Source organism: Rana temporaria, chromosome 6, assembly GCF_905171775.1.
Source record: "Rana temporaria chromosome 6, aRanTem1.1, whole genome shotgun sequence".
Classification (NCBI taxonomy): Eukaryota; Metazoa; Chordata; class Amphibia; order Anura; family Ranidae; genus Rana; species Rana temporaria.
In genome coordinates, this window is record NC_053494.1 from 134686855 (window position 1) to 134709172 (window position 22318).

General features: G+C 42.4%; 1 protein-coding gene across 1 annotated transcript in view; it reads right to left on the bottom strand.

The window, feature by feature from the left end:
• Nucleotides 1-22318, bottom strand: part of PLCL1 (phospholipase C like 1 (inactive)) — a 383028-nt gene that overhangs the window by 74297 nt on the left and 286413 nt on the right. Inside the window, exons 2-3 of the mRNA XM_040357402.1 lie at nucleotides 4542-7013; nucleotides 2251-2454 (exon numbers count right to left, since the gene is read on the bottom strand). Coding sequence (XP_040213336.1) covers nucleotides 2251-2454; nucleotides 4542-7013 — 2676 coding nt within the window. The remainder of the gene's footprint in view (nucleotides 1-2250; nucleotides 2455-4541; nucleotides 7014-22318) is intronic.

Consider the following 22318-nt stretch of genomic DNA (forward strand, 5'->3'; position numbering starts at 1 on the left):
TAATAAACAGGTTGATATTTAGCTGCTCTGTGCAATGGTATTACACAGAGCTGCCCCAAACCCCCTGTTCTGGAGTCCCCTGCAGGTGATCTTGGTATCTCTTTTTTTTCTGCCCCCATAGCAAGCTCTTTGATATGGGGGCAGACGTGTGGGCTCAATCCCGAGCCGCACTTTGTGTGTCCATAAACACCTATAGTGAGGCTCAGCCCCACTCCGCTCTCTGCTTACCAGATTTGACCGACAGCAGCAGGAGCCAATGCCTCTGCTTTTCCCAGCAAAGCCTGTGAGAGCAAGGGCATAAAAAAAAGAGCAGACAAGCACAGCGCTGGATTGATACAAGAGTCAGGCTAAATGTTAGGGAGGGGGAACGCAGTGGAAGGTTTTCTTACCTTAATGCAGAAAGGCAGTAGGGTTTAAAGATTTTAGAACCACATTAAATGCACTAATTTGCTTCCCTTTTTGTGCAGATAAGCCTGGCCTATCTACAGAAAGCACAACACGGACACATCTCCAAAATAAGAAATCATTAGAAAATGTTCTGAGCTTTAAAAAAAAATCCTGCTGTCCAGACCTCGGGTAATTGGCTTCAGCTCAGTCTGAGAAAATCAATGCTTTACTTGTACAGACTCATACATTGTTATTAAACTTTCACAGCAATTCATGATAAAGAGTGCATGTATTTGTAGGGCAGTTACAAGAACGTTTACTGCTGAGCAAAGTAAAGCTCTGATTTTCTAATGACAAAGGTCCTCTCCTGAAATCCAAGAACAAGATTATGGACAATAATATACACTAAGTACTGTGGAGAGATATTTGCTACAATGTCCCAGCAGGAGAAGTAGCACAAAGTTAGCCACCATTCTACGTTTTTCAAGCCGTTAAAAGGTTCGTAAACTTAAATTTCTTTAAAATAACAAACATGTTATATTTACCTCCACTGTGCAGTTTGTTTTGCACAGAGTGGCCCCGATCCACGTCTTCTGGGGTCCCTCGGCGGCTGTCTCTGGTCCTCCGCGCAAGAACTCACCACATTTGTGCGAGAGCTCGCATGGTGATAAGTCCTTGCGGGCACGCTCCCGTGATACAGCAAGCGGCCATAGCCGCTCACTGTATCACTCGGCCCCACCCCTCAGCACGCCGCGTCACTGGATGTGATTGACAGCAGCGCCAGACTCTTATCAGTGCCCTGATAAGAGTCTGCTATGGATCTTGGGGAGCCATATTTTTTTTTTTTTCATTTTGGCGTGAGGTTCTTCTTCAAGATCCTCAGAACACAAGTCATAATGCAAGTTAGATCATCATGATCCGACTTCTGCGGTTTCTATTAAAATCAATGGGCTCTCATAGGGAACCATTGATTTTGAATAAAGGCAGAGAAACAGAGCTAAAAGCTAGCGCAGCTAAACGCGCATTAACGCCAATATAAAAAGCTACTAGAAGCTTGCTTTTACAGCTGCTTTTTTCTGGCGTTGGTAGTGGCGTTGAAAAATGCATGGTGAGTTTTTTGTCATGATTTTTTCATCACAATTTTTTTTTACATACTGTCACCAGTGCAGTAAAGCATCACCATATGACTGGTGTGGCGGTGATCAGGGGTACTGACAGGAGACAGTATGTATAACAAAAAAACATTATACATTTTTACTTACTCTCAGAGTAGTTCAGTGTCACCATAGGGGTTCCTTCATCCACCTCGTTCGTGTGGATGGAGAAATGTTAGTGTTTTTTTTCTTTTAGCCCGCTGGCTGAAGGAAAACAAATCTACCCGTCTATGGACAACTTTATGAAGAAATTCTCTTGAAATCCCTATTAGACACTTTAGGCTATCTGAGCAGAAGTTCTCCTCTCCCTCTCCCAACGGTCCCTCTTTGCTGCTCCTGGTCCCTCCCTCCTGTCGAGTGCCCCCACAGCAGGCAGCTTGCTATGGCGGCACCCAAGCCGGGCTGCAGCTCTGTGTGTCCATTTAGACACGGAGCTGCCATTTGGCCCTGTCCCCTCTTTCTCCGGATTGGCTAACTGACTTTGATTGACAGCGACGGGAGCCAAATGGCAATGCTGCTGTGTCAAGGGACTGGTGGACATCACTGGACAGAGAGGGGGCTCGGGTAAGTATTAGAGGGGCTGAGGGGGGCTGCTGCACACAAAATGCTTTTTATTTTAATGCACAGAATGCATTAAGATAAAAAAAAAACTTCTGCCTTTACAACTCCTTTAATAATGAAACTGAAATCATAGATAATTAGTACAAACCGTATCATAGGTATTGAGCAGTTTCTTCTGAACTTCAGGTATAGTTCCTATAGGCTCCAAATTGGGGTACGTGTCTTTCATAGCGAGGTTTACTGTCGGTGTGTTGTCACTATTCACTAGACGCGATGCTAGGGAAAGCATGCACTGCTTGAGGGTAGAGCTGGTGGGAAGACCACAGAGTTCCTTTAAGGAAACCAAAGCATTCTAAGGGAAAATTGAAGAAACAAATAACTAGTACAAAATCATCCCATAATATGCCTAGATGCTTATTACAACAATGGGGTTATTACTAAAGCTGGTCATAGAAATAAGATTGAGAAAACACGACCAGACAATACTTTTAGAAAGTAATCTGCAAAATTTGTTAGCTCAGTCTGATCTTTCCCTTCTAATATTCTAATACCTCTTCACTTCTGCTCACTGGCTTCATTGCAAGCTACCATGCAGAAAAAAATACAAAAAATACTAGGGTTGTCCCGATACCGATACTAGTATCGGTATCGGGACCGATACTGAGCATTTGCGCGAGTACTTGTACTCATGCAAATGCTCCCAATGCCTGACCCGATACTTTTTTTCCCCCGAGAGCTGGTGGAGTGCGGGTGGAGAGGGGGCGGAGACCGGAGCAGAGCAGTCCTCGTATGGAGGAGAGGAGACCTGCTGCAGCCAAGTCCCCTCCCCCGCGCCGCTGCCGACATCTAATTAATTTGCGCTGGGGGAACACAACAGCTTTCATTTGAATAGCTGTATGTTCCCCACTGCTCCTCATGTATAGACACTCCCCCTTGCCCAGAACCTTTGATAGACAGATCACCCGTCCCAGGATTGGACGGGTGATCTGTCTATCAAAGTGCCTGGGCAAGGGGGAGTGTCTATACATGACGAGACGCGGCAGGGAACACACAGCTTGTCATATGAAAGCGGTTATGTTCCCCCAGCGGGCTGGAAACCTGTCCGCCCGGACATGTACGGTCGTCTGTACAGACCTATCGTACAAGTCCTGCCGCCCGCCATCCCTCGCATGCGTCGAATGACTTCGACGCATGCGTGGAAGCCTTTTAAAAGCAGGCCGCCCACGTCGCCGCGTCATTGTCGCGGCGGCGACACCACGGACACGCCCCGCGTATTGTTTACGCGCGGACCTCTGTTCGATGGTGTGTACGGCCATCGAACAGAAGTCCCCGGGCAGACATGTCCGATGAAAACGGTCCGCGGACCGGTTTCATCGGACATGTTTGATCGTGAGTACTCGGCCTTAGGGGACACAAAGCTGCATTAGGGACATGGCTGCATCTAGGGACATGGCTGCATTTGGAGACACAAGGCTGCATTTGGAGACACAAGGCTGCATTTAGTGAGTGAGTGAGTGACTTGTATAGCGCAACAAATGCAAACTTAATCGCCTCAAGGCGATTACCAAAAGTATTGGTAATCGGTATCGGCGAGTACATGAAAAAAAGTATCGGTACTTGTACTCGGTCCTAAAAAAGTGGTATCGGGACAACCCTAAAAAAAACAAATCCAAACATATTAACAAATCTATAAAGTGTCAAGTACCGTATATACTCGAGAATAAGCTGACCCGAATATAAGCCAAGGTACCCAATTTTACCACAAAAAAATGGGAAAACATTAACTCGAGTATAAGCCTAGGGTGAGAATTCAGCAGCTACTGTAAGCGGAAAAGAGGGTCAATAATGCCCAGTTGCAGCTTCACTGTGCCAATTGGCGTGACTCACTGTGCCCATTGCAACCTCACTGTTCCCATTGCAGCCTCACTATGCCCCATTGCTGCCTCACTGTGCCCATTGCAGCCTTGCCGATCGCCATACCTGATTCTATACTCCTGACTGTGTACCTGATTATGGCGACATGTAGAGTCAGATAGCGGGCGTCCATTGTTAAAAAGTCACGCCTCCTCCTTGTTCTGTTCCGTGATAGGCGGAACACTCAGTTTCCCAGCAGAGACTGTGTTCAGTGTTCCGCCTATGATGGACGTCCTTTCATCCTCAGACAAGAGGACGTCCGTGATAGGCGGAACACTGAACACAGTGTCTGCTGGGAAACTGAGTGTTGTGCCTATTACAGAACAGGACGAGGAGGAGGCGTGACTTTTCAACAATGGACGCCCGCTGTCTGACTCTGCACCATAATCAGGTACACAGTCAGGAGTATAGACTCGAGTATAAGCCGAGGGGGGCATTTTCAGCCTAAAAAAAAGGGCTGAAAAACTCTGCTTATATTCGAGTATATACGGTATATATTTTTTAATATTAAAGAAAAACTCTTACCTGCATGTTTTCCTTAACATCAGTGGCCTCTCGCAGCGGATGAACAGCAAGTTTGAAGATGTCATCTACAGTTTTAAGACCAGTGTTCCTTAGCATTGTGTACTCTCTGGCTTTCTTCCCTATCCTGGCAGACAAACCTCGCTTTTGAGCTTTTCCTCCTCCTCCCCTGTTTGTAATTGCAATATGAACAAACAGTTTAGCGTGTTCCATTGTGTCTCCAACAAAAGATCGCAGGGGCACATGTCTGTATCCTGGCTGTAAGCACTCAATGGGTACAGTGTACTGACCAATAAATTCATCTCCAATGTAGTCATCATCAAGAACCATGAAACGCACCATCGCTAACTCTGGAAGGTTTATCTGGAATTCAAAACTCTCATCAAAAATTGGATTGTCCCCATTTTGCTGCACTGTTTTAGTCCTTTGTTCAGCACAGTCTGCTGGAATTCCATGAATTTCAATGCAAACATATGGGTCAATCACATCACCTTTTGCACATGCACCTTTTGGCTTTGGAAAGCTTTGTCCACTGATGACTTTGATGTGGAGAACCTGAGGGGATACTCCAGGCACAACACCTTTGGTGTTTGCACTGAAATACGATACTTCATCTCGCATAACGGATGGTCGAAGGACATAACCACACCCACCATTTTGAAGAAACCAGCCAATACTGAGATCCATCATTGGGCCTGGGGTCTGATAGTTCATAGCAACAATCTGACAACCGCAGTTCCACAAATCCTGTGGGTTCATATTACTTGAATCTATCCGCATTGGACTTGGATACACCCTAGATAAAAACTTTTTATTATAGTTTACAAAGTCTTCTGGATACTCATTAGCAATCCTACTAGCCTGACTCTCACTAAATGAGCAGATTTCTCCATAGCTTTGGCTTTTCATAGAGACATCAAAATCTTTGTATTGCACTGATTTACAAATAGATACTAAATCAGACAGCTCTCTACAAAGCTTGATCAGTCTCTGTTCACCAAAGTAATCCTCTGACATTCTCCGGGACATTTCAGCTTCCTCATCTTCATCTGTCACTTCTCCTTCCAAGAGGTCAAAATCTAAAGGCAACTTCTTGCCTTTTACAATAATTTTCTTCTTTAACTTATCAGGAGATGGAAGATAAGACTCTGCTGGCATATGCATTTCAGTGTACAGTTTGCTTCCAAAGATTTTCTTCATATATTGCACCATGACCTTTTGCTGCTGTATTGAGCAGTGGTTTCCAATGCAAAGAATAAGAGGGTACTCCGAGGAGATGAAGGCATATTTGTTTACAACCTCTATGACATTACGAAAGGCCAGTGGTGAAGTCATACTGTTTCGATTGCAGATGATGGGCTCGTTATCTGGTCCATCACTGACATCCAGTTCAATGCTTCTACATGCCATTTTAAGAGCCCTCACATAGCCATTTATATCTGCTGGACCTCTAAATTGGTCCTCAATTAAGTATGTATTGTGTGAGGAGTTAATATAGTAGTGCGATAGTGGTTGTGTCATGTCCTGGTTAACCTTTTTGTGGACTGGATCAAATAGATCACATTCTGGGGACAGTAGATACTTGGTAAATCCATCAATGGTAACAAACCCCTTTGCTCGACCTTCCTGAGTTAGTTCATACTTTTGTATTATATCCAAACACATTTGTTCCGTCACCTGAGTCATGCCTTGTTCAGATTCCAAAAATAACAACAAATCATTTGCATCTAAATATTCTTTGTTTTTTGAAATCTGAACCAGTAAAAAATATACTTCTGGCCTTGTGCAAAGGTCACTAAAGGCTTCATAGAATTCTTCTTTGGTCACTCTGGTGGTAAGCTTTTCTTTACTCTTTTGGATTTCCTTAAACTTTAATCTAACCTTTGCTTCTTTGATAGCAGGGGAAAGTTGTTTAATCAGCTCAACTGCTGTATCTTCCAACATAATTCCATTTCCATCAACATCGGCAGCCTCAAAAACAGACTTTAGCCATGTAAACCTTGGGGTGTTCTGACCACCTTCTACCAAGTCCAGTGGCTGCTTACTGTGAGAGACCAAATATCTGAGACCCGACACCCAAATGTTGGCCACATCAGCTGAATTTGCCACTAAATCCAATGATTCATAGTTCTCTCCATGGATTATTGAGAAAGCACTGTCCTCACAAATTTGGTCAGCTAGCCCATTATTCCTGAATGTTTCAGTGTTCTTGCCAAGCCGTATTTCTTTGATGGCACAGATATCCAACTTAGCCTTTTCAGGATCTTTTTTTGATGGCTCCCAGCGCAAGGCCTGCAAATCAGTATCCAGTGTGAAGAACCGACTATAGATGCGAGAGTTTGGACGGACCTTCTTCAGTTCACAACCCCCTTGCATGAAGCCAATACAGTCACTGGCGCCGCTTATTTTCTTCTCTGATGGCATGCTACTGAATGATACGGTTTTCTTTCTGCCAGGCTTTTGATTTGCAGGATCCTAAAGAAAACAAAAAATCAAGATAATACAGGTAAATCAAGACTGATCAAATAATATTGTCTTAAATTAAGAGTATTTATAATACATTTAAACAGCAGGCCATTGAACATATTAACGATTTCATTTAAACTGAGAAATTATGTAATTTAACAGGTACAAATAGAAAACAGAGTTTAACCAGATTTCCAATAAATTATGTTAAAGTTGAACTCTGGGCACAAAAACATAATCACATTGTGCACACTAAAGCGGAGTACACCCCCAGCAGACTAACCCCAAATTCAATCAGATGTGCACTGCTATAACAACCTGTGTCAAGATTTCAGTTGCGAATGCTGTTGTCCTAAAGTATTGTATGCTGTGTAAATGCCAAATGTACCTGGACTATAAAGTTCATGTGCTGAAAACCTTTGCCTCAATGCTCTGGGTAAATAGAGCTGCACAAGTTTTCAGAAAAAAAAAAAAAAAGCACAAGAGAAGCCTAAAGACCCGTACACACGAGCAGACCTTTGTCCGACCAAAATCACGTTACAATTCCATCAGAGTAAAAGGGAACATGTTCTCTATCTAAACTCCAACGGAATTCATTGGAATTTCCAATGAAAATAATCCAATGTGGCATACACACGGTCTGAATTTCCAATGGAAAAAGTCTGTCTGACTTTTTCCATCGGAAATTCCGATCGTGTGTACAGGGCATAAGATATCAGTTCACTGGTTAAATCAAAGTAATCCCTTTAGAAACTGCAAATAGTAGCCAGAACTTAAATAAGCACATTGGACAAGATAGATTGGTCAGAGGAGATCTCCTAGGCACCGCATCCCAAAATGATGAAAACAGGACACTTGAAATGCTTTATATAAGAGCTGGGACTTTTTAGGTGCCAATAACATGAGTCGTAATCATATATTAAAATGCAATCACTTTATTCACATATTTCATGTTAAAAAGTAAGGGAAAAAAGATTCATTCTAGTTGCTTGTTATGGTGTAGCAATCCTGACATGTTTCGCCGTTTCGCAGGAGATTTGTGGTACCACACCTGTAAATCGAAAAAAAGTATATATACACATGAGAGTTGCACACCCAAATTACCAGATAATGGTATATAACAATGAATGTGTTCAGATAGTGGTTTTACAATATTAGCTGATTTTAGTCATAAAGAGATATCAAGATCAACAAAGATCAACACACACTGATATAAACATAAAGATTGCTGAAGGGTATCTTACCAGAATTGGCACTTGGTTACATTAACACTGAATCTGCAAGGATTGTTGAAACAAGGAATACAATCAGAATTTTACACCAAGCAGGAGAGAACAGAAAAAGTATCCCTCCCCGTGGGCAAATGGAGAAGCTGTTGTACACAGTTGGCCACAGGAGGGGCAATCAAAACAGGTAAAGGGCTAAAAGATGGAAATAAATTACTACAGTACAGTACATGGGGATTTTTAACGCTAGATTCCTTTGCATGTTGTCAGAAAGTAAATATCTCTCAATGAGTCTGCCACCAGTGTATATATATATATATATATATATATATATATATATATATATATATATATATATATATATATATATTTATTTATTATATATATATATATATATATATATATATATATATATATATATATATATATATATATATATATATATATACACACACACACACCTTTGGTATGGTCAAGAGACCAACATTTTGAAATGACCCTCAATAAGGGAGCCCCGTCTGAAGGATAATTCCAAGAGGGATGAAAAGGCTTGTACACTAAAAAAAGGAAAGTAGCAAGAGAAAATAACTCTATTGGTCTATTGAATTAACATAAAACCCTCAAATTGCAACCATATCCACTGTTTCTAGCAAGATGCCCTTCAGCAAACTTTACGTTTACATCAGTCTATGTTGATCTTGATATCTGGTATTTGGTCATTTGGATGTACAACTCTCGTGTATATATACTTACTTTTTTGCATTAGATTTGCGTCCACGTGTGGTAGCACATATCCCCTGAGGAAGCCTATCAAATGGCGAAACATGTCAGGATTGCTACACTATAAGAATCAACTGTAATGAATCTACTATGTGGATATCAAACAAGAATTATTGCCATTTTTTTAATAGGTCTATATTTTTTTTTCTTACTTTTTAACATGAAAGTGGTTGAATTTTAATATGTGATTACAATTTAATTTTTTTTTTTAAAACAATGCCTATTCTTATATACTGTAGAGCATTTCAAGTGTCCTGTTTAAATAAGCATATATTCCTGCAAAGGTTGTACTTTGATGCATGCTATATAAAATTAAAATTAATATGAGTGACAAACATGCAATATTTTGGGCAGCGCTGCAATAAATTAGAAGAGTAAACAATCAGAATTCATTTTTTATGTTACTTTAGCACAAAAAAAATCCTCATTGAATGCAATTAAAAACCGGACTTTATACATTAGCAAAGCTCTTTGCATTGATTTTCTGAATGAAGACTTTGAGTTCCCAGTTATATCAGGGGACACAAAGATGTTTGCATTACATTTGCGCCACCCCATGCGCAAACCTTTAGTGGAGTTCTGCAAACTAAAACACTAGTTTGCATACTGATATCTTTAGATAGTTGTGGAATACATTGAGTAAAAGTATCTCGACTCTACCCCTGCTCCTTTACCAAAGCAACGGATTAATTCAGTTGTTGGTAATTATTTCCTTAGCATTCGTATGCCTGGAAGGTTGGGGTATCCCATTATAAAAAAAAAAAAAAATCTATTATCTTTAGTACACAAAAAAAAAACAGCCTATAAATAAACCAGCATGCTTAATGAGCAGAAGTATGCTAGAAGCCAATGATAAATAGTCATAAGGACTTATTTTCTCCTAAGCAAATACTACTTATAAAGATATTGTTCCAAGCTAGAAGACTAATTCTCTTGAGTGATCACCTCCTGAGCCCTAAAATATTTCTACTTCACTAATCCAAAACAGCCAATTAGGAGGCACATGGCTGGTTATTACTTGATGGGATACATTTTCCCGAAGCCTATATTTCTGGAAACGCATGCCAACCTGTTCTGAGTTTCAAGTGCAGGAGGTGCCTGAAATGTAACCTATTTTCAAAGGCTTAACGCTGAATTCCTGGTAAACATGTAAGTAGACGGCTGTGATTCAATGTATTTTTTTGTGCCAAAGGATTCTCTTCAGCCTGAAACGAGATCCATCCACCCCTTTCAGATATACTGCATAGTCAGGTATTGGACTTCTATGCAGAGGAAGCATATTGAATCACAGCCACCTTTCTCTGCACCAATATTAAAGTGAACATGACGTGGTTGAAAATATTTCTACAGTAAGAACATTGAAGGCCAGGGTTACTTAAGTACTCACCACCCACAAACAGCAGTTGTACTGTAGGAGAGCGGCACATACAGGCCCGGACAAGGCACCTGTATGTCACCGGTTTGAGGCATGCATGTTTGGAGAGATTGGCAGTTGATTTTAGCCAATGATTTTGGCTGAAGTCAACTTATCGGCTGTGGCCAATCACACACCGAGTTCTGTGTATACAAGAACACAGAACTCTGTGTACTGTTAATAGCGATCTGGCTGTTTCTTCTCTCTACTTTGCCATAAAGTAAAAGTAGCACACAGTACACATTCTTATGCCTCGTACACCCAACTGGTTTTCCCGGCAGGAAAACTGCCATGAGAGCTTTTCCCGGCCTGCTCCATGGCAGTTTTCGTGACTGTGGGGGAAAAAAAAAACACGTTTTCTTTTTTTCCCCGCTGGGATTCCCGTCTGACTTTTTCCCGTCGGGAAAACCGGTCGCTTGTATGCTTTTCCCAGTGGGGAAAAAAAAAACGTGCATGCTTAGAATCAAGTGTGAAACGGGAGCACTCGTTCTGGCGCTCGGAATGGAGGTAGCACATTTGTCACACTGTAACGGACTGAAAAGCACAAGGCTAAAAAGCGCAAATTGTCTCTCACCAAACTTTTACTAACACGAGGATCAACAAAAGCAGCCCAAAGGGCTTTAATTTTTTTTTATTATTATTTGATTTGTTTCATAGCAGATAGTGGAAAATACTGTTTTTGGGGTTTTCAATTTTCATTTAGTCTTTTTTCATTAATATTGCAAAGAAAAATAAAAAACCCAGTGGTGATCAAATGCCAACAAACGAAAGCTCTAATTGTGTGAAAAAAATAATAAAAATGTAATTTAGGTACAGTGCTGCATGAACGTGCAATTGCAAGTTAACCACTTAAAGCGGAGTTCCACTCCCCATCTGTCTCCTCCCCACATTTGGCATCTTTCAGGGGGGAGGGGGGAATGGGTACCTGTTTTTGACAGGTACCGTTGCTTACTCCTGTGAGACCAGGCCGCAGCCCCCGCCTCCTTCCTCCACCGGGCCAATTAGAAAGCGCTGCGTGATTTGCACATGAGCAGTAGGGAACCGGCTGTGAAGTCGAAAGGCTCATCCTTTTTTTAAGCCAATTAGAGCCTTAGGCTTTAATCATGTGCTTAAAAAAACAAAAAACAAACATAGAATCCATGCGTCCGACACCCCCCGCATGTAGACTAGGGGTCGGCGCCCGTGTGCCCCCTATGGACGGGCCGCCACCGCCTCAATCCCTTTACTGTTTTACTGTTACAGTACAAAGTATGAATCCTGAATAAGAGCAAGAATCAGCTGAAGGTCCGAGGGGAGAGGTAAGCAATGTATCTTATGTCACCCAAGACATCATTCTCACCTTGCCTTCTTGCAGGAACAAACTGTTTGGTGAGCAAGACCTGCTAACATATGACCAAACTGTGGGATGCAAAACTGGTGGAGTCTTCTAAAAGTAACAGATTATATTTCTTATAGTACAATGTGACTACCATTGCCATATCAAATGTACTTTTCTGTAATACTTGGGGAAAGGAAAAGACTGTAGCTATGCCATTTTAATTCATGGCACTTCCCACAAAACAAAGACAGAAATGTACACTCCACTGTCAATAAAGCAAAATCTGGTAATAAGGCAATAGTTACGTAGTCTGCACTTTCATCTTCAGCACTCAGTTCTCGGAGTTGGCAGTGAGGTTTAGACTTTGGAATATCATACTTATTTACATTCTTGACATTTTCCCTTCAAGGCTTGCAGATCAGAAGAAACTGCATTTGCATCAATGGGTGGTCTACATGTTCCATAATTCTTGTTATTGTTAGGATAATGTGTTTTAGAGGGGCCGGGACAAGCAGCTCCAACATCTAAACTATGTTCTCATCATGGGAGTTGCACCAAAATCTCAAATCATTTACCTTCCTTTGAAAGATCAGAAGATATTTTCAGCATTTTTATCTTAAACAACACTTAAACCCCTAAAGATTAAACCCCTTAACCACTTGCTTACTGGGCACATATACCCCCTTCCTGCCCATGCTAAATTTCAGCTTTCGGCACTGCGTCGCTTTAACTGAAAATAGCGAGGTCGGGCGACGTGGCTCCCAAACAAAATTGGGGTCCTTTCTTTCCCCACAAATAGAGCTTTCTTTTGGTGGTATTTGATCACCTCTGTGGTTTTTATTTTTTGCGCAACAAAAAAAAATAGCATCAATTTTGAAAAAAAAGACAATATTTTTTACTTTTTGCTATAATAACCCATTTTTTTTCTCCGTTCAGGCCCATACGCATTCTTCTACATATTTTTGGTAAAAAGCGAACAGTGCTATAAATATGCACCAATTACTGTATAAATGTGAATGGCAGGGATGGAGTTAACACTAGGGGCGAGGAAGGGGTTAAATGTGTTCCCTACTAGTGATTTCAACTGTGGGGGGAGGGGACTGACTGGGGGAGGTAACCGATCTGTGTCCCCATGTACAAGGGACCCAGCATCGGTTTCCTCTCCCTGACAGGACGTTTACACACAGATCCACGTCCTTGTCTGTGTAACGGCCGATCGTGGGTACCTGGCGGACATCGCGGCCGCCAGGCACGCGCATCAGCACCGCAGCGATGCCCTGGGCACACTTGCGCCCCCCCCCAGTGGCCGGAGGAGCCGAGGACGTCAATAGACGTCCTCCCGCCATTGTAGAGCCACCTTGTGGCCGTCATTTTACAATGCCGGGGCTCCAAGAGGTTAAATACCTAAACTTAACCTGTAACCCTTAAGCCCCGTACACATGATCGGAATTTCTGATGGAAAAAGCCAGACGGACTTTTTCCATCGGAAATTCTGACCGTGTGTATGCCTCATCAGGCTTTTTCCTGAGGAATTCCATCGGAGTTTAGATAGAGAACATGTTCGATTCCAAATTTCGATGCGAGTTTCGGCAAAAGTGTGCATAAAGCCAACAAAAACATAAAACCCCATTTCTTCACCAAAATGTACCTAAAAATATTGTTGATGTAATCACATGCTTGTATATAGCCTGTACATAGGGTTGTGGGAGGTATCCTCCTGAAGCCCTATCCTATGATTCTAACCTCTCCATCCATTATGCTGGCACAGAGTTTAGGGGTGGATTTTGAGGTGTCGCTTGGCTGGAGATATGGGTGGTGCATGAATGTCATCTCAGTGTCTGATTTGCATGTTCTCCACCACGTCAGCTCCACCTGCCCCAGGGATTGTTCACATGATTACATCAGCACTGTCTGTTCAGGACTACTAGGGGACACTTGGGTAAACAATCATCCCATGCATGCAGAGGTTACAGTGATGACTGGTTGACATTACTGGAAATTCCTGTAGGATTTTTTCTCAGAGTAGGGCTTCAAGCAAAAATCTGCCTTTTGTTTTTTTATTTCGATGTGGTTTTTGGGGGTTGTATTAAAGGAATCTAGATCATTTGTTTACTGTTGCTCAAATTTTTTTTTATTTTACTTTTTTTGTTGTTGAGTTTAAAGGAATTTCCATTACCATCCGGAGTATTTTTAAACCATTTCATTTAAAACCAAAAAACCAATTTTGCCTTCCCCACCGATTCCAATACATTCACTAAAATAGCAACATTACAAGGAAATCTCATGTTTTCTCCTGAAATTCCAGGCAAATAAAAACTGTTTCACTCACTACTATAATGGGGACAGTTTTTTTCAGACACCTGTATAGTATGCGAGTCAAAGTACAGTAAATGCATAAAAAGTCAAAGAAGCTCATATGGCCACGTCTATCCTAATTGTTTGATATTTCAAGTACAACTAAAGGCAAAATGTTTCTTTTGGGTTTGAAAAGAGTTGAGGTGGATTAGAACACCTCATGGGTTTTTATTGCTGTATGTGCCCCTGTTAGGAAGATTTGCCCTCTCTATTTGTCCCGTTTACCATTGTCATTGAAAGTAAAAAGAAAAAATTCCAAATTGTCGATTGTCCCCAGAAAAGTAATAGAAGGAAAATCGTCCAATAAGGACACTAGTTATGGTGACATAGGGGTCCCCAAGGGATCCCCTTTGTGCCGGTTCACACTACAGCGACTTGGGATCAGACTTGTCAGACCTCAAGTCGCCCCAAGTCGCTTGACATCAGAAATCTCATGTTAGTCAATGAGAGCCATCTTAATGTACACTACTGAAGTCGCTCCGACTTCAGAAAAGGTTCCTGTACTACAAGGCGACTTCTAGGCAACTTGTACCCATAGATTTCAATGGAAGTTGCCTCCAAAGTCGGATCTCTTAACTGAAGCAACTTTATAGAAAAATAAAAGATTTTACCCCTCCCTCCCACAGAGCCGATTATTCTGTGATTGGCCACAGCCAAAGTGGCCTGTCCTGGAAGCAACTTTAAGTTGCGTTGTAAGTTGCTTCAAGTCACGCTGAAGTCACCTTGCAAAGTCGCGCTGTAAGTCGGGTTGCCCCTTTGTGAACCGGCACGTAATTTGCAAGAATTTCCTATCACTTCCTGTTTTGGCTATAGAACAGGAAGTAAAAGGAAATCTCCCCAATGGGACACAAATGGGGAAAATTAACTGATACAGGCTATAAACCTGCCTTACGCTATCCAAAATGAAAAAATAAAAGTTTTGCCTTTAGCTCTACTTTAACGCAGGCCATATACAGAAGATTAGTTACAGAAACAAGCTTTGCTAGCAAATAATTACCCACTGTAAGGCCAACCAAGGGTTTTTTCAGAGGTAGATATGGATTACAAGTGCTAGCACTAACAAGCTATTCCAGTTCCTTGCAGTTATCCTCTCAGCTGTATATCTTATACAGTCCTCTGGAGAATAACATCGCTGCCAATGATCTCTAATGAGCAAGCTCATATTTTAAGCCAAGCACTTCATTATATGAGATTCTAAATATATTATAGATTTTCATTTGAAAGTATGTATCCCATGTGATAAACACATCAAAGACCGGAATCAGATTTAGAATTATGACTCTCAGATGGTGACACACTTTTTAAACTAAAATAAACAGATTTAACAGAATGCTGAAAATAAACGTATGCACTTTTTGGTTTTGCTACATACAATAAAAATGTGATCAGCTTACATTGATAGGCGAGTATATTAGTGGTGTGTTTATATCTATATAGACATACATACACAGTATATACTGTTTGTGTGTGTATGTAACCACACCAATGTGTTATGTTCCTCAAGAATCCCCGAGTGATTCCCATAGTGCACAGGTGTCAAACACAAGGCCCGCGGGCCGAAACTGGCCCTCCAGGCCATTTCATGTGGCCCTCGCACCTCTCCTGCAGCTGCAGGAGAGCTCAAGCACTCCTCTAGTCCTCTACTTTCTGCTTTCAAAGCAATGCATCCAGCTTCTTCCCAGCAGCAGTACAACGACAGGGGGTGCATTGTGATGTATGGGAGAGTGGGGGACTCAACTTCTGATGGTGGGGTGACTCTTGACATCTAATGTAAGGGATGGGGATACAAGCGGCCCTTTTGAGGACAATCATAATGCCGATGCGGCCCACGATGAATTTGAGTTTGACACCCCTGCCATAGTGAAATCAAGTTTTTCAAAATCAGCTGGAAAAGCCAAGACTCGCACAATACATTGTAGAAACTCCTCTTTCTAGGCCAGGAGGAGGATAGGTTTAATGTCTTACAAATCTCAAACATGTAAGCTTTGCCAGGACTATAGCTTGCAGGCTACTGTTCTGGCATGCCTGAAAACATTCAGCATGGTTATAGGTGGGCTAAGACCCCTTTTACACTGGAGGCGTTTTTCAGGCACCTTAGCGCTACAAATAGCGCCTGTAAAGCACCTAAAAAAATGCCTCATCTGCAATCCCAGTGTGAAAAGTCGAGTGCTTTCACACTGGGGTGCTGCACTGGCAGCACGGTAAAAAAAAGTCAGTAGCACTTTGCATGAACTTTTTTGCGAGCGTCCAAAAAGCGCCTTTAAAACAAAGGTGCTAAAACTATTGGCGCTATACCGCCATCACCCCAGCGCTTTCAGTGTGAAAGGGCGCTAAAAGCTGATGGTCTGGAACTGAAATCACTGCAAGGTCCACCTCCAGTGAATGAATGCCCCAATTTCAGTATTTTATGACAGTGGTGACACCAAGTAGAACAGATAGTTCACACCACAAAAACGTCCTCCAGATCCGTTTAGGATGCGTTTCTGCATGCAGGTTTACGGGTGCATTCCAGATGCTTTTTTTCTTATTTCCTTGCTTTATTCACTGTACTGGGTACAGTGCGTTTTTGATGCGTCTAGGCACGTCTGCCGCTTTCCAGTACAGTTCCGTGTAGGAAAAATGCAGCACATTGTACTTTTCTGGAACCAGACTGCACTGAAATTGCAAGCACTGGTGTGAACTATGCCATTGAAAACCATGTAACCTACTAGGCATTTTGGATGAAGAAATAAAAGCACTGGAACGCTAGTGGTGTGAACTAGCTTTAACACTTTCCCTACCGAGTCATTGTAAAATGACGTCGGCGGGAACCCTCTCTCCCTCAGAGTGGACATCATATGACGTCCTTGCATTCCCAGCGGCTAGGAGGGAGGGGGCGCGCGCCCCCGCCGCATTGCTCGGGACCCGATGCGCGTGCCCGGTGGCCGCGACGTCCGCCGGGCACCCGCGATTGCCTGCAATCACAGCAGGACCATGGATTCATGTCCTGTCAGTGGTGAGGAGAACGATGTGTGTTCCCAGTACACAGCAACACACATCGGTCTCCTCCCCTTGTGAGTCCCCCTACAGTTAAAACACACTTTAGGGAACATATTAACCCCTTCCTCGCCCCCTAGTGTTCACCCCTTCCCTGCCAGTCACATTTACACAGTAATCAGTGCAGTTTCATAGCACTAAATGCTGTATAAATGTGAATGGTCCCAAAAATGTGTCAAAAGTGTCCGATATGTCCGCCGCAATGTCACAGTCACAATAAAAATAGCAGATCGCTGCCATTACTAGTAAAAAAAAAAAAAAGCCATAATTATATTCCCTATTTTGTAGATGCTAGAACTTTTGCGCAAACCAATCAAATACGCTTATTGCGATTTTTTTTAAACCAAAAATATGTAGAATACGTATCGGTCTAAACTGAGGAAAAATTTTTTTTTTTTAAAAAAAGATGATTTATTAAATCAAAAAGTAAAAGATATTGTGTTTTTTTCAAAATCGTTGCAGAGGTGATCAAATACCACCAAAAGAAAGCTCTATTTGTGGGAAAAAAAGGGCATCAATTTTGTTTGGGAGCCACGTCGCACGACCGCGCAATTGTCATTAAAAGTGCGACAGCGCTGAAAACTAAAAATTTGTCTGGGCAGGAAGGGGGTGAAAATGCCCTTTATGGAAGTGGTTAAGGTATGTGTAGTAACCTGCCAGAGGAGGAGTATGGGTCATACTGATGATGCATACTCTAGGACTGTCATCCCCATTTTACTGTAGCTGTACTACTTAGGGCTCTTTCACACGTCCGTTCCGTTCGTCCGTTTTTTGGACGTCCGTTAACGGACCGCAATGCTTCCCTATGGGCTAGCGTCCGTTAGCGGATGAGCATCCGCTAACGTCCGTTAGCATCCGTCTGCGTTCAGTTCCGTTTTTCTGGACGGAAGAAAACCCTATTTTTCTTCCGTCTAAAAAACGGAACGGACGAAAAACGGACGTTAACGGATGATCCGTTCCGCTAACATCCGTTTTTCTATGTAAAAAGCCCAAAAAAAAAAAAAAAAAACGGATGGAAAAACTGATGCAAAAACTGATGCAAAAACTGATGCAAAAACTGACGAAAAACTGATGGAAAAACGGATCAACTGATGAAAAAAAAACTGATCTGAAAAACTGAACGGACGTGTGAAAGAGCCCTTAGGGAGTTACTAACCTGGAACAGGCATGCAGATTGTAGTCTGATTTTCTGTTTTGTTCAATTTCAATGGAAGGTGCATTCTGATTGGTTTTGCCAATTAATCCAATCATGATCATAATTAACATTTCTATTATTTATAATGTAATAGACACGTTCCAGCCCAAAAAAAAAAAGACAAAATAGAGATAGATTCTAGTATTATAAAGTTTTCCTGTTTTTGTTTTTCCATCAGCTTTGTGTATTTCGGATCTTAACACTATGTTTCTGTTAAAGTTCTACCTAGAGAAAATAAAACACAAGCCTGCAGAGGGCAATAATGTTGCTTGGTGACCCACAATCATGGCAGTTACTAAAGTTCAGTATAAACAGGAACACCATTTGCTTTCTTTTGTGATAACATTGCTTTTGATGTTTTTTTTGTTCCAAAGCAGCAACATAATCAAGGAAATGACTTCCTTATTTAACAATAACTATCGGAAAGTTACATTTCTGCATGATGTGGTCCTGTTTAATGTTTAATTTTCAATGTACTGTTATAAGGCTCACTTAAAATTATATTCAAGTCTTGTGTTTTTTTTATTTAAAAATAACAAACATGTTATACTCATCTGCACTGTGCAGTGGTTTTGCACAGAGCAACCCAGATCCTCCTCTTCTCGGGTCCCTCACCAGTGCTCCTGACCCCTCCCTCCTGCCAAGTAGCTTGCTATGGGGGCACTCGAGCCGAGCCACTGTTCTGTGTATCCATTCAGACACGGAGCTGTGGCTCGGCCACGCCCCCTCTCCTCATTGGCTCACTGACAAATTATCATCAGCAGGAGTCAATAGTGCCCACTGCAGTCTCAGCCAATAAGGAGGGAGAGTCCCTTGGACTTTGTGGCTTTCATGCACATTGCTGGATCGAGATGGGGTAAGTATTAGGGGGGGGCTGCACACAGAAGTAATTAGGGCTGCGAAAAATAACGATTAATTGCTCGATTAATCGTTAATTATTTTGATTGATCAAAATTATTTTGATCGGTACTCACCTCTCCGCCGATCGGCACTCCACGTGATCCGCGGATTGAGCCCATAGGAAAGGCCGCGGCTTCGGCCTAGCTCCGGAGCGGCGGCCATCTTGGTACATCCGGCGGCGGCCTAGGTGAGCTCTACAGAGCGGCGCGCTGACAGGGGAGATGTGGATATTACAGTGGGGGTGGGGGAGATGTGGATATTACAGTGGGGGTGGGGGAGATGTAAATATTACAGTGGAGATGTGGATATCACAGTGGGGGGAGATGTGGATATTACAGTGGGGGGAGATGTGGATATTACAGTGGGGGGAGATGTGGATATTACAGTGAGGGAGATGTGGATATTACAGTGGGGGGAGATGTGGATATTACAGTGGGGGGAGATGTGGATATTACAGTGGGGGGAGATGTGGATATTACAGTGGGGGAAATGTGGATATTACAGTGGGGGGAGATGTGGATATTACAGTGGGGGGGGGGAGATGTGGATATTACAGTGGGGGGGGGGGGGAGATGTGGATATTACAGTGGGGGGGGAGATGTGGATATTACAGTGGGGGGAGATGTGGATATTACAGTGGGGGGAGATGTGGATATTACAGTTATAATTAATCGAAATTAGTCGATTCATCGATTTAAAAAAAATCGATTAATTGAACACGAAAATGTAATCAGTAACAGCCCTAATCTTAATGCATTTATTGCATTAAGATAAAAAAAAACTCTGCCTTTAGAATTACTTTAATAAAAATGTGACTTACCTGTAAATTCCCCATCTTGGAGTACAGTACAGGACACAGGGCTTGTATTTATAGACCATAGGTTATATGCAGGATACCTTAGGCTAGGTTCACACTAGAACGCGTGATCCGTGCATGTTTCCAGCACCGCATTCAAAATGCACTGCATTTGTTATCTGCAGTGAGTGTCACTGATAGACACCCCAAACACATGTTGCAAACGCAGTTGCAGTTCCCAAAAGTAGTGCATAAACTAATTTTAGTGCAATGCAGTGCGATTTGAGCCCATTCAAACTGAACCACCCACCCAATAACCACCCATTCCTCTGCCCATGTATTGGCATGGTGTGCTAAGCTCTGTGGGGGTGTCAATAGCCAGGAACTGGCCAAAAATACAGGGAATCTCTGGCTTATTTTTTCCATGGCTTAACCTGACAGGGGTTCTAGGCTTTACCTGCCACAGTGGGCAGAAGGGATCTTCAAGGAACCATATAGATGGATCACGGCCCTGGACCTGTATAGCACCCTGACGCAAGAATAGGGCCATTCCTACACAGTGGGATCTGGGTAGTGTCCCCAAAGTTTAACAGCAAGGGTTACATTTCCAGCAAACTGCCAGATAGCCCAGGCCAATAAGCAGTCAGATCTTGATAGCGGTGTCAGAAGAAAAAAAAGGAAGGGTAACAATTAAAAAATGTCTCCAAAAGACAAGGAGGTCCACCACCTATGGGCAACAGCAAGAAACTGAAGTACACACTCATGGAGTGGGCAGGCTTATATGAGGCTTATATGAGAGAGCACTAGAGTAGTCCCTAGAAAAAAGGGTTGCCTTTAATTATTCTATAATGGTATTAAACATATAAAAAATGTATTGCACAAACGGTCTGTGGAAACTGCTGTGGACAGTTCTGTGAAAAATTAAAAGCGGCTTTTCATTCTGAGCATGGCCATAAAATCCTTTCTATAACAGCTCCAAGTTCATCATATTGGATGGTAACCCAGCTACATATAAATGTATTTTGCTGACCAAGATCTGCACAAAATGACAAAGCATGCTAGGTATATTTTTAGCTCTGGTTTATACAATATATTGTGTATTGCACTAATGTAGTTCTATTAATACTTCTGTGTCAGTCCCATCATATTGGAATTGAAGCTGCACAATTCTACTTGTGGGAAAGCCTGTGGAATGTTGTTGACCAGATGTTGTTTTGGTATGGGGGAAGCAGGCTTTCCTTTCAGGGCAACTGCAGTTATATTTTCTGATGGAAAATTTGAGAGAAAAAAAGGATAGATGGCTTATGTAACTTTCTTAGTTATGGGAGAAGCCACTTCTCATGTCTGACAACATCTCTGCCACTGCTGGGAGCTTCAGATATGTGAATACTTGGGGGTAGATCCACAAAGATCTGCCCCGGCGCACCGTATCCGAGATACGCTACGCCGCCGTACCTTACTGCAGTTTGGTTCGAATCCATTAAGATTTTGCGCCGTAAGTTACGGCGGCGTAGTCTATCTATCGCGGCGTAACAGCGCCTAATTCAAATCGGCGAGTAGGGGGGAGTGTTTCATTTAAATGAAGCGCGTCCCCACGCCAAAACGAACTGTGCATGCGCCGTCCCTAAATTTCCCGCCGTGCATTGCGCTAAATGACGTCGCAATTGTTTTGACGTGGACGTAAATTAAATCCATCCCGATTCACGGACGACTTACGCAAACTAAAAAAAAAATTCTAATTAAACGCGGGAACGACGGCCATACTCAACATAGCAGGTTTAACTATACGCCACAAAACAGCAGCTGTAACTATATGCCGAAAAAAGCCGACTAGAGACGACGTAAAAAAATGCGACGGCCGCTTGTACGTTCGTGGATCGTCGGAAATAGCTAATTTGCATACTCGACGCGGAAAACGAAGTGAACGCCACCCAGCGGACGCCGAAAAATTGCATCTTAGATCCGAAGGCGTACGAAGAGGTACGCCTGTCGGATCTAACCCAGATGCCGTTGTATCTTGTTTTGAGGATTCAAAACAAAGATACGACGCGGGAAATTTAAAAAGTACGCCGGCGTATCAGTAGATACGCCGGCATACTCGCTTTGTGGATCTGCCCCTTGGTCTTTACAGAAGCAGTGATGCAAAAAGAAAAATTCAAAACTGTCACTGCAGTTGGTGATGATGAACTATAGAGCATGATGGGTTTAATGTAATACATGTATGCTTTTGTTACTAATATGTCCAGCTAGATCTGTGTTTTATAAAGCAACAAAACTCAGATTCAACGCTTCCA